At 35.9% G+C, this 14212-nt stretch overlaps 1 protein-coding gene across 1 annotated transcript in view; it reads left to right on the top strand.

The window, feature by feature from the left end:
• The window catches only part of ush2a (Usher syndrome 2A (autosomal recessive, mild)), a 344744-nt gene that overhangs the window by 249318 nt on the left and 81214 nt on the right, over positions 1-14212 (top strand). Inside the window, exons 47-49 of the mRNA XM_051723371.1 lie at positions 3286-3484; positions 5109-5277; positions 6922-7143. Coding sequence (XP_051579331.1) covers positions 3286-3484; positions 5109-5277; positions 6922-7143 — 590 coding nt within the window. The remainder of the gene's footprint in view (positions 1-3285; positions 3485-5108; positions 5278-6921; positions 7144-14212) is intronic.

Genomic DNA, 14212 nt, shown 5'->3' on the forward strand with positions numbered 1-14212 from the left:
GTGTTTTTGAAGTCATGCACTTGTAAAAAAGAAATGATGTCATAAGAGAGCACTGTGTGAGGAACAGGGTGAAAAGTGCTTGTGATTTGTGTGAAAGAGAATAAAAGTCATTGTTGTAGCACCTCTAGTGTTCATTTTAGGGTTCAAGTGCTGTGATATGTAAAACGAGCAACATAAAAAAACATTTTGCAAAAATGTAGGTATAGTAACGTGACCTTATGGTAAGATATCATGGTTGTGCGCCATTCAGAATTGAATTAAGAATGATTTTAAAATTCCAAATCAGTTCTTGAATTTGAATTAGGTTAGCATGCAGAATAAAAAAAATTACAATTTAGAAAGTAGAATTCAAATGGAATGAATATTAAAGTAATTCATATAACTGCTGAAGTGAAATTAAAATGTCGTTTATATATATATATATATAATGCATTTCATTTTATTTTTATAAAGCTATCTGAAAACAATGTGGTGGACATTTTGCTGTGCTGTATGGCAAAATCTATTTTTGGCCTAAGTTTACATAGTTTTCATCAGTCGAAAAAAAATGCATTGGCACAATAAGCCAAATTTACTGATGTAATTAATGTTTTGTCACAACATTTTGTGATTATGTTAAATGTCTTTGAATTACATTTCTGAAAATTCCTGTCATTGCAATTCAAATTCAACACCCTGCAATGTGTGGTCAATTAATTTCAAATTTAAACTCAGCAATCTGCTACATCATGAGATCTACATAATGAAATCATAATGGAATCTAAAATATGCTACAATGTAACGGTGCAAGTGTAAAATGTAATGTTTGTTAAGTTTCAAATGCTTTATTTGTAAAAAGGCATAATTCACACATTTCCTGTCCAGTTGTCTTCCATGTCCCCTCACGTCATATCACCAGTTTGCTGTACTTCTCCCAGTAGAATATTAACTACTGATCGATTGGCCCGACATGGCCGTGGCCGTGGCCTACACATGCCCCAAACAGTTCATTTATTTGCCACGCTAGATTTGCTGGAGTGGAATTTAATCAATAGCTAATTCATTAATTCTGTCTCTGGTGCTATGTGGGGGCTGGGCGGAGGAATCGCTGGCTGGCTTAAGCTTTGATTGAAATATGACAAGTGCTGCATCCGATGGCTTACCCATTGCTGCCACCCAATTTGATTTCCAGCTATTTCTCTCCATGAGGGATTAACGGTGGACAGCAATGACACCCTTTGTAATATAATACTAATGCATTTGTTAAAGCAAAGCTGCTTTACCATCCACCACCACCCTTCTCCAGAAGGATAGTAATCATGAATAATATTTCGTGTTGTAAAGGCGCACGGTAATCTCCAAACGATTCTCTGTCTGTACTTTAAATGAGGAAGCCTTGTCACATTTCATGAATTCCTAATCAGATACTAGCGACTGTCAGCTTTAAGTCGTCAGGGGCCTTCACTATCAATTAGCTTCCTCATCAGGGTGGGGGCAGAGGAGAGGAGAAAGACCTGCACAAACCGTTATTATGTCATTTCCTGTGTCTTAAGTTTATGACAAAAGATCTGCACAATACAAAAGCAAAGGGAGCCGAATAACAGAGTGGGAATGGATGTTACCATGTGTGAAGCAGGGATGAAAAAGGTGATAGAATAAAAGCAAATTTCCATATGACTACAGTTAAGAAAGATATAAAGCTCTTTTAATGGCTTAAAAATTATTTGAAAAAAAATTAATTAGTAAAAATTAATTAGTATTTTCCTCCTCGTCCGTTCTGTCAGTTTCCATTCTGTGAGGTTTCTTCAGACAAGCTGCAAGGCCCACTGAGAATTTAGTGGGGGTTTTTTTGTTGTTGTTTTTTTTTCATTATATTTAACTAAGGCTATGAAGTGTTAAATGCTTATGTAGCTTATGCCACAGCATATTTGCTAGTATGAGTCAGTTTTAACTTAATTTAAAGATGATAAAAGGCATGTTTAAAGGGATAGTTCACCCAAAAATTATAATTCTCTCATCTCATATGACTCATTTTCTGCAGGATACAAACGAAGATATGTATTAAGGATGTATGTATGACGTATTTGTCAGATGTATGTTTTTGTCCATGCAATGCAAGTAAAAAGCTCCAAAAAAGGACATTAAGACAGCATAAAGTTAATCCATTTGAGTGGTTTAATCCATGTCTTCTAAAGTGATACGATCGCTTTTGGTGAGAAATGTAAGTCCTTATTCACTGTAAATCTTGACATCCATGCCGAATGTCCATGGTTTCCAGGTACTCAATCCCGGTATCATTATACATCAATAAGATATTGCATTTTCATTTTCTAGTGTTTACTATCAACCTTTTGGCGACTGCTGTGCATTTTAAAAGTATTAAAAAAAAAAACTCAACCCATAACGCATTTTCAAAATAGCCCATATGGGCGTGAAGACCGCAAACCTGGCAACATTATATCTGGTTCATGTACAATGCTGTGCGCATGCATAAAGTGCATGGAAATGTGTAAACTAGCTTCTCTCATGAATGCCCCAAGGAGACTGCAGATGTCAAGATATATAGTGAATAAGGACTTAAGTGCAATAAGTGCATTTTGGTCTCTTTCTCAACCAAAGCAATCCTATCGCTTCAGAAGACATAGATTTAACCTCACAAATCATGTTGATTACCTTTATGCTGCATTTATGTCCTTTTTTGGAGATTGAAAATTTTGGACCCAATTGACTTACACTATATGGACAAAAATATGTCATACATCCTTCAAAATATCTGTGTTTGTGTTCCGCAGAAGAAGTCAAACGTGTTTGAGATGGCATGAGAATGAGTAAATGATAAGAGAAATATAATTTTTGTGTAACTATCCATTAAAATTACTTTAGATAGATAAGATCATTTAGATCATGGAATTAGTGAAGATAAAACATTAGTTTTATGAATAATAACTATTTTATTACATAATAATTTTAATGTAATGAAGGCATATCAATACAACAGGACCATATTTTATCCAGTATCTCAGCAAGCAGTCGTGAACAAAATTTGTCCTTTTCTGTGGAAAGTCAGCTCTCCTGTATGATGAGTGGAGAGGAAAATCAATACAAGAAGTACATTGCTCTAGTATATCATGTTGGTGAAGTACTCTATAACGAGGTGATTATCTCAGTTTTTCCATTATATATGAATTTGTAGCCTTTACAGTGACAGCAATAAACATAGTTGACCTTAAACCAGACTGTGATGGTGTATAGCATTTCTGCACAGTGTACATATAAAGGTTATGTGTGTGCTCTTGTCTATGTTAGATCAGTTAGGCTAGAATGGACATCACCTGGCAAACCCAACGGTATTCTGGGAGGATATGATGTGTGGCGGAGGACTCTCCAGTGGTGTGAGGAGCTGGAGATCCAGCAGACGTTTACTCCTCAAGCTCACTGCTCGTACCTGGAGTGCCCTGACGAGCAAGACTTCTGTGGCAAGACCTGTTATGAACCAGAGACACAGGTAGCTACATCATGTAAAATGTATCATTCATTTGTTAGTAGATCATTCAAATTATAAATAATTAAGCTTATTTATTTAAAAAAAAAAAAAAAAAAAAAATATAGCCTTTTGCCACTCTTATTAAGAAGACAGTATAGATAGGGATACAAATTATGAAGAGATAGAGGGGGGGACTGTATCGGGAAAAGTATCAAGCTGGTTTCAATCTTACATTTCCAGAAAGAGCACCACAGCTCAATATGTTAGAGCAAAGATGGTGTAAACAATTTTACACCATCAGTGACCTTACATTATAATAGTAAATAAATATACAAATATAGCTGATCCAGTATGTTGTTTTCAGTTTCGACTGAACTGTCAGTCTGAAGTAGTATCATGTAAAATCATTCTGTGTTACAGCTTGTTTGTGAATCATCTAATGGTTTAGCAGGTGTGCTACACATGAAGAGACTTTCTAGCAAAGCAGTTGCGTAGCATTTGGAGTGGCTGGTATTTATCCATGAAGTACAGTCTCTGTGATTGTTTTCAGTAAACAGATTAACTTGTCTTCTGCAATTGTTGCCATCCTGGTGTTATTGAAATACAGCCAGCTTGGCAAGCAAACACAGGCCATACGTCTCCACCAGCTCAAATCAGACAGTAATACACTAGAGGCATGCACACAAAGAAAACACCATTCAGATAAGTAGACGAGCTCTCCATGATGTAAAGCAGTATAATAGAAAAAAATATGACATGACACACTATAGTGCTGATGTGTAATGGAGGGGGTATGAGCTTAGTACGTGAAAGGACTTTTTTGATTGTTTATTAAAACACATTTAAAACGGCTTAGACCAGTTCGAAATAGCTTTAATTCCAAGATGGTTTTTACTGTTTTTAAAATTTACTGTTTTATTATTGCAGGTAGACCACCTTAACTAGTTTAGCCATGATATGCAGCCAGCTGAATCAAGCATGAAAATGCCCAAAACATACTTAATACTAAAAACCAGCAATATGATGGTTTTAACTGTTCAAAAATCTTAACTATCTCAACTGGTCTAGTGTTTATCAGCAGGCATATCTGCTATGTTATAATGCACTCGTTGCAGTCTTGTTACAATTGCATTTTGGAGGCAATTATATACTGTATTCACATGATTTTTTTTTTGCACTGCCTTTACACACAGTGGTTCTAATTCTCATGAGTTTTACCTCATGAACCAGGTTCAGTTAGGTTCAAAAGTTCAGACCTTTCTCAAAGGCACAGCAAAGGGGGCATTAACTGTACATCATTTTTCTACTGGAAGCTTTGCCAGAAGACAATGTCAGTGGCTCAGGGCAACACAGATTTTTCAGACGCCACAAGAGTATCATCCCAGCGCTGTAGAGAATCTATCCTGCCCTGATTTCTCGCCAAAGTAGGCAGTGGAGTCCAGCTAAATATAGCCGTCGCTATGGAGCGAAGAGGCGGGCCGGATTTCTACCTGTGCTTGCAAGCCCTCGGGGCTGAGGCATTGCCATCTCTTAACTTCTTAATTGCCTTGAAGATTGGAAAACTTTTGTGGTTAATAGGTTTAAATATATTTGAATTGCTTATACTTTTTGCATACTGTATGTGGGTATGTGTTTATTATTGTAGATATGCTGTGCTGGTACTATTCACAGTCTAAAGGATTCTCATCAGTGTTGTGAAGAGCGATACGTGCCGGCTTTAAAGGATTCTGGTGGTGTATGTTGCGGGGGTCAGTTCGTCCAGCCTCTGTCTCAACACCAATGCTGTGGAGAATGTTATGTACAAGTCCTGCCAGGTATGTAACACATTCAAAAGCTTAAAAGCATTTAGACTTCTTAATCTCTCTCACACAGTTGCTCTGTTTCAAACCTAACGAGCTGCCTACGGAGGTAGCATTTTAAGGCCTCATAAGCACGCTCCCATCATGAAGGCTGCTCCAAAAGCTAGTCTTAATTATGTTGCCTTCTAAGATTCCTCTTAACCAAATTCTAAGGCAGCATCACATGTGTCCTTTAAGACATCCTTTAAATAATTCATCTAAGATGGCGGACATGGCAAGAGAAATGTTATACTGTAAATTAACTTTTATTTCATTCAATACTTAAAATGCATAAAAGGTGCACTCATATTTTTTTGCTTGTGTCATCTAGGACTTGCAGTGATACCTAGTGGTGTGGGTGCAACATTATTCAAAATCAAGAGTTTTCAGTCGCAGATGCCATTGTAGAAATTCACTATTTACAGTCAGCCATGATTCATTTAATCGAAGAGTGAAAGTGTCCAATAACAGGCTGGTTACTGAGATTAAGCGAATAGTATTCGGCTGGTCATGTGATCTTAACATGGCAGCCCCCGTGAGGGGACCCTCTCCATGTAGAATAAAACAGCTTTTAGAAGGTCACTAATATGACTGGATTCTTCATTTCATATGAGTGCTCATGATTAATATATATGTTTAAAAATTACAATTCATTTCATTAGGAATAAAACTTTTTAAATGAGGAGTGCACCTTTAAAAAGATTTTAAAAATAGTTCAGTGTAATATTTTTTTTTTAAATGTTACCCAGTATTTTGTGCATTGTGTATTTTTATGGTAACACTTTACAGTATGCTTCCATTTGTTAACAACATTAATTCACATGAACTAACAATGAACAATACCTGTACAGCATATATTAATCTTGTTTAATGTTAATTTCAACATATAGTAATATATCTTTTAAATCAAAAGTTGTGTATGTTAATATTAGCTAATGCACTATTAACTAACATGAACTAACAATGGTCAGTTGTATTGTATTCATCTGGAAAATATTTACTTTATATTAAAGTTGACAGACTTTAGGCTACTATTAGAATCATTTTAGATATATGAATTTGAGGAGAAACATTTTCAATTCAATTCAGGTGTATCTGTATAACACATTTCATAATAAATATTGTTCCAAACTAAGAAGTTTTCAGAGAATATTGCTTTGAAATGAGAGCAATATTCAATGAGCAAGCTAAAATGACGAAGGCGAGGAGAACCAACCTGAAAGTATTCACACTATAGAAACTATTCTGGAAAGTATGTTTGTTGCAAGAAAGGAGAGATGAACTCTTAGAAATAAATAAGAAATACTTATATCACAAAACTATATTCAGATTTGTTTCTTACTTTTAAAAACTGGGGCAGTCAATAAAATGATCGTGATTAATCATCTCCCCTCTTAATCATCTCTTCCCAAGAGGTCCCCGGACCCCAGTTTGAAAACCCCTGACTTATGAGGTTTATGTTGGTTAGGATGCTGCCATAGAAGGTGGCTGCCTATGTATGCATTAGGTAGTGAGGCTACTCACTAGGTTTTGGAATACAAGTGCATAAAAATATGTGCTACCTGCACATATGTCTCACTCAATTTACATGGTTCTTTGTGTTATATGGCCATTTTGTAGGAGAGATCTGTTGTCCAGATTCTTTAGAGCGTCGTGTAGCTGTAGGTCTCGGAGATTCATGCTGCAATGGGAGTCCTTTTGTTTCTGGAGCTGGACAGATCTGCTGTGGGGGACAACTTTATGATGGCTACAGCTCTCAGTGCTGTGGAGGACTGCTAGTCCCTAAAGGGATGGTGTGTTGTGGGGATGCCGACAATGGAATGGCTCACAAGCCCATATCAGGTGAGTTGTCAGAAACAGTTTCCTTCTTCGTTCCAAATATATCACAACTGTGCTGTACTGTCTGTTGCATTCTTAAAGGAATAGTTCACCCAAAAAATCGAATTGAATTGAAAATTACATTTTCTTGGCCACTCTTTTCCATGTAATGAAAGAAAATGGGGAATGGGTCTGTAAGGCTCGAACATATTATAATATTAGTCTTCTGAAGCTATACAATAGCTTTGTGTGAGAAACAGATACAATTTAATTTGTTATAAGTTGTTATAATTCCCCTTTACCATAGCTCTCAAATTAAATATGGTGCCATTAGAAAAAACTACATTTGGTCATGAGACACACGAGAACCACTTATGGCAAAAGGGTTATCAGCAACATGAGGGTGAGTAAATGATGGCTGAATTTAAATTTTTAGGTGAACTATACCTTCAATTTTGTGATCCTTTCCTAATGCAAGACAGAAAGCACTACTAAACTTTAAATGGGGCAAAGCACTGACACTTCATTGTGGCTAAGTTTAGCCCTCACTCCTTGGTGACTTTCTAATGACACTGTGGTGAAGTGTCAGAGGAGCTGAACCCTCTCGGGGTCACCCAGGCTTCCCTGCAGTGCCCCGCTAAAGTGGGCACCTGGGCACAGATGGGCTGGATGGGCACTGGCCCTGGTGTCAGCCATCTTTGTCAGGCTGGATGATGGAGCTAAATCTATCTGGGCACCAACCAGAGCTGTGCCAAGCCCACAGCAGGCTTCCAGGATGCAACAAAACTAATGGCCACCATGAGATCAGCGACACCAGTGTATTTATCATACAAACACACTTTATAAGTCATTTGGTAGCTTCAGTAGCATCCTGGGATTGGGTCCAGTAATCATTTTCAAGCTTTGGTTAATCACCTTGTCCTTGATGTACAGTTTTTCAAAGCTGTCCCCCTTTTTTGGGAAACTTAATCGCTTCATTAGTTTCACTACATACTTAGAATTATTTCAGGAGTGAGCAGTAACATTTTTTCACAAGCCATATCATGCCACAAGGCTCGCTTCCATTACCGTCGTCCATATAAAATCTTCTCCTGAGCTCAGAATTACCTTGTGTGATTTTCTTTTGGTTCATCTTACTGAAATAAGGCAGATGAAAAAGTCATCAGTCATTAAGAAGAGCATCCTGGGGAGAGCATATGTTATGATGGATAGTACCGTTAGGATAACTAAAGGCCATTTGCCTGGTAGCCACACCGCTGGTGCGCGGTGCTGGGGGCTCACGCCGTGAGCTCTGCACCGGCTTCTGGCTCTGTCAGCCTGCTCTATTATTGAATGAGCTACTTAACCTTGATATAGACACCCAGACTCCCTCAAGGTTCCTTCTCTTTTTCCAGCAGTGCTGAGAGTGAGAGCTACTGCATATATAAGCTAATGCACAGATATCACTGCATATGTCCTGAGCTGATATCCTCTTTTTTTGGCTGAACTATGTGTGCAGTATTTGGTGAAAAGCATCATGATGTTTAATTAGCTTGATTAGAGATATGTCTGCATATTCTGCTAAAAGCTGATATGGAAAATTGTGACATTGTGTATTTGCAATTAAAGCAATAAGCTATGAGATGCCTAACGTTACAGTGTTTTTACCTCAGTTAAGGGCTATTTACCACCCTTTAACCATGGTAAAATCATTGTAAACCACTGCCTGTGTGTTTTTATAAAATGCCAACAACATCAATATCATAAATAATTAAAAAACAGCCTGGTTTTATGATTATTCGTAGTTATTCGTATGTAACAATTAAACGTAATTTTTGTGCGTTTGGATAGACGCTGAAACATTCAATATTGACGTATTGACAGCATGTAAAACATAAATATTGTTACGTATTTACAGCTTTAGAAATGTAAACATATTTACAAATGTTTTAAAAAGAGCTGTAAAAATTAACGCTTTGATGCATGCAATTAATTAAAAAAGTTTAACATGTTAATTTTTCTTAATTGCTATTAACGTATTTACAGTTAATACAGCATAAACCAGCATAAACACTGGTTGGAAGGGCGGAACCTTTGCGATGTGTCATTACACTGATGCACTCACCACAAACACACAGCAGTGATTCAGGCTTTTTTCACACAGGCAGAAAAAATCTAATTTTTTGGCCTATCTGACTCAAATTCGTTTAGGTTTTAGTATACTGAACAGGACAAAAACACAAAATCTGAATTTTACAAGCCTGATTCAAACCACATTTGTAGGTGGTTTAGAATCCGAAAATCCAATTTTTCAATTTTGTCTCAATCTGAACGGTCAGATCGGATTTTATGTGTTTTTTTGTCATTTATTGTGCGTGACGGGTTGTTTCGTCGAAAAGACCTGCTGCGTTCCAAACGGCTTAAATGATGCCTTCACAGGGCACTTCGAAGGGAAACCAATAATGATGATCACGCTGTAGGATCGTTACAAGAAAATTTTCAATAAAAAATGACTTAAAAAGGGAGTTCAGAATGACCGTTTTATTACACCTTTCAGCCCTCCAACAGTGGAAGGTAAAGTCTATGAGGGGAATAGGGCATTAGGATGATCACTTCTCAATGGAACGCACCCATGTGTCATGTACAGTATATGTTACAGGGCAGCCAAAGCAGTGCAAACCTCTAAAATAATACAGATATTGGCTTTACTCACCCAAAGAAATGCGCTAAGGTGCAGTAACGCACATCGGCTGTGAGCCGAGGTATTGAATGACGCGAATACGGGACGCTTCGCTACCCACTAAAATACAGGACAACAGGCGTCCCGTATGTGAAAAATACGGGACAGATCAGCTAAAACAGGACCGTTGTAAACCCTAGCAGCAATACACATTGCACATGCCACCTCTCTCGTTTTTTAAGCCATTGTCTGTGACAAATGTTATATTTTATACTGCCCTCATGAAAACATTGCTAAACTCTCATTGCTAAACTCTCATGTATGGTGAATATGCAAGTTTGCATCATTACTGTGACAACCAGCATGAACGTGCTAGCAAAAGCGACTGCTGTCTGAACAGAAAAAAAAATCTGATCTGTCCACATTTAACCTGCAGTTTGAACAGTCAGTCTAAAAAAAAAATGGATTTGAGAATAAATCAGATTTTTCCTGCAGTGTGAACAAATCCTCAGTGTCAGTGATAAAGTGATGGGGAAAGGAGCTCTTAACGCTATTTGTTGTACAAAACAAGACTAGATGGAACTTGTTACAGAAATCAAGCAATTTTCAAGTAAAGTGCAGTTTAATTACCACAGAAGCATGCCAAGTCTTAACTATCACCAAAACACAGAATGAGACGTTTTTTGGAGGATGAAAGTTTAAGAGATTTAATGTCCATTGCAATGAATATGCAACCTATGTGGGGACTAGATATTTCAATTAGTCAACTTTCCAGTTAGATTTTGGGAAATGTTTAATGTTACTTGAATTGGTGCTATTTTAGTGGATTTCTATCTTTATACTGTGGAAGGTTTTGTTTGAAAAATGCTAATAAAGCATTATATTGTTATTCAATATTCATGGATTAAATAAGGATTTGTAAACATTTGTACATCTTATAAAGTGTTTCAAAAGTAAAATTATTTACTTTTTTGATGCTGTGAATACGTCAATAAAAAACAAATTTACGTTTCAGTGTCTATGCAAACATAAGCAAATGTACGTGTGCTAGAACCACACTTTACATAAGAATACCTACAAATAATCTTGAGATCATGTGGTAAAAAAAAAACACACCAATATTTAATAAGTAATTACATTTATTAATAAGTAGAAAACTCTCAATAGATAATTTTTCCATAAAGCAATATAGTTCACTAATTGTAATGTAGACTGTAGGAGCATTAATATAGAATAAAACTGATGTGCGGTCAGAAGTGTTCATATATCAGCTTATCCAATCCGATTTTAGTGCAAATGTAATATTTTAGGTTTACAATTTACTCGAAGGCCTGTGAATGTGTCTTCAAGAGTGGTCGCTTGGCTAAAAATACATCTTTTATATTTGTATTTTGGAACTCAGTTCAGAAATGCAGTGACATTGTGTTTAAACAGCACGTGCTTCTCCAGATTGTGAAAATAGAATCACAGGCAGTTTTCTGAGGATGTCCCACTGAGATCCAGCTGATGGCCAATGGAAATGTGATTACAGATTCCCCAAAGTGCGATCTGTCACACATTACACTCTACCCTGTCAGGACTCACAGCGCTCCGGCGCAGCGGAGATGGAATTGTTAGAGACAGCCATCAGCTGTTTGAAAAGCTGCCTAAGAAACTATCCCTTAACCATTCTCAAAAGAACTGCCATTAGTCAAATTACAACCGAAAATAAACAATGTCACCTTTGTTGGAATCACTAAAGCAACAATCGATGGATCAATAAATCAGATAATAAATCAGTTTAGAGCAGCATTATGTTCCCTACAAAGTCACTATTTTGGTATTTGATGAATGATAACAGCATTCCAAATTGACAATAAACAGTTTAGATTTATTTTTCTCAGTTCAAATTATTTTGTAGCGAACACATTGTTTCTGTAAGTTACTCAATGTCAGGAACAAAAAGTTGGAGTAGATATTACAGAATTTATGTATTTTAAGGTGCATTTTTATTTAATAAACACCCATTTTTATCAATATATATTTTCAGTAAAACATTTTAATATATAAAAAATTCAACTTGTGAACACTTGAATCAGTGAATCAATCAATCGTTGAATAATTTAATTGTTTTGAATTGTTTAATTGAAACGGGCAGTTTGAACTGATTCACAAGAATAAATCTTAAATCTTAATAAAAACGTACCAACTCTAACACTGTTGCGCTACTGAAGTTTAAATCATAGACACTATTGAAACAGGCTGTAACACTATACAAAAATGTTTCATTTGTTAGCATTAGTTAACAATATTAGTTAACATGAACTAACAATAAACAATACTCTTACAGCATTTGTTAATCTTGGTTAATGTTAATTTCAACATATAGTAATATATTTTTAAAATCAAAAGTTGTATGTGTTAACATTAGTTAATGCACTATGAACTAAAATGAACTAACAGTTAAGATTTGTATTTTTATTAACTAACATTAACAAAGATTAATAAATGCTGTAAAAATATATTGTTCATTGTTAGTTCATGATACTTAATGCATTAACTAATGTTAACGAATGGAACCTTATTGTAAAGTGTTACCAAACATTCTTTAGGAAACATTAAAGGCCAAATAAAAGTGCATTATAATCATTGTCATATTTACAATGTTGCTTAATTTTATATTGCCTGCACAATTATTGCAAATCTATAGTGAAGATTCAATATATCATCCAGCCCTATTCCACACTAGTTACTTAAATGTGGGGGAAGGGGAACTTTGAAGTGTCACTTAATAGTTCTTCAAATTGTTCCTTTAAATTGTCAAATTCCAACCCAGTCCTCTGGATTTTTACAGTTGAGACATGAAAGGCTAGGACCACTCTGACAAACAGTTTAGACAATAGCCTTGAGTAATACCTGGTATTACAGTGAATGTCCTGCTGTCCTGTTTAAATCTTATATTGGGATTAAAGGGTCTTTTTCGCATTTGGAGGCTCAATGTCATATGGAGAGCTCTGTTAATATCTGCTTATGTACAGAGCTCTTCTTAAAAGCACAGTCTCTGTATCACAGTCAAGGTTAAATCTGAATATTTTACACCATTTAAGTGTTAAAAGCTTTAGAGCTGTGTGTGAGAGAGAGGGATCATAGTGTGGGTGTGGAAATGGCTGTGACGATGTCAAAAAAAGTGCAATAATTAAATATGTTCTCAAGGACACAATGACCATTTGCCAGTGGAGATGATCCTGGTTGCTGAATGTGTCAGTGTCAGAGATGAGCCATTGTATTTGTTACTGCTTGAACACTTCATCATGTCTCATATGTCCTCATATTGTTCTGCCAAACTGTCTTGCAAATAACGAGACACAAATGCTAGAGTGGGGATTTTTTCGCCTGGATCTTTATTTGCTGAGACGGAGTGGGGATTTTATAGATTAAGACCATTTCATTTCAACATAGTTACAATGATAGCTTTTCTAAGTTACAGTAATCACAGCTAATATCCTTGAGCAATAATGCATTTTGCATGGCTCATCTTCTAATTGCATAGTACCATTTTAGACTAATGCCAAAGCTTTTAATCTCGCAGGTGTTTGAACCAGCACACGTTTGTCATGGACACAGTGGTGCTTGACCACTGATGGTGATTTCTGATGTTTCAGTTTTCAGTAGTTTTGTATAGAAGTTTCCTCTGTTCCTTTAAAAAAAAAAAAAGAATAGTTCAAGTAATAGTTCAAAAAGGAATAATTCTGGGGAACACGAAACTAAAAATTTTGAAGAATGTACTAGTCCCTCTTTTCTAGATAATGTCATTGGATAGTGACTAGGGCTGGGTATTCATACAGATTTCCCTATTCGATTAGATTTCCGATTCACAAGCTCTCAATTCGATTCGATTTCGATTCGATATCGATTCATATGGGTATAAAGTCCCTTTTGCTTACATATGAAAGAACTTCTTTACCAGCTAATGCTGTTAATTATCCAGGGGATCTTCTAACTTTTTAATAATTATATTTTATTAGATTTTCATAATTTTGGTCACTTTTTAAAAATGAACAAATCCATGTACATATTGCATATATTATTTTTGTTACATGTTTATTGTTTAATTACATAATTTGTACTATTTAAAGGTATTTACATTGATTTGTTGAACACGTGTTTAAAACTGGTCTCTTTAAGAAAGACAACATTTCTATAAACAGCATCTGTAAATGAGCGCACATTAACAAGAGACACTCTTAAAAAGTAAAATAAATAGCTTTATCTCATCTGTCCCTATGTGTGATTAGAATAAAAATTTAAATAAAAAACTTTTTGATCAACAATTGACTATAGAGAACAGAAAGGATATTAAAAGAGACATTATTTAATGACATATGGGTTGCATGAATCTCGTCTTTGGACACACATTACACGGAACAACTTTTACTCTCAACACGCAGCGAAAGG

This window comes from Myxocyprinus asiaticus, chromosome 17, assembly GCF_019703515.2.
Source record: "Myxocyprinus asiaticus isolate MX2 ecotype Aquarium Trade chromosome 17, UBuf_Myxa_2, whole genome shotgun sequence".
NCBI classification, from domain to species: Eukaryota; Metazoa; Chordata; class Actinopteri; order Cypriniformes; family Catostomidae; genus Myxocyprinus; species Myxocyprinus asiaticus.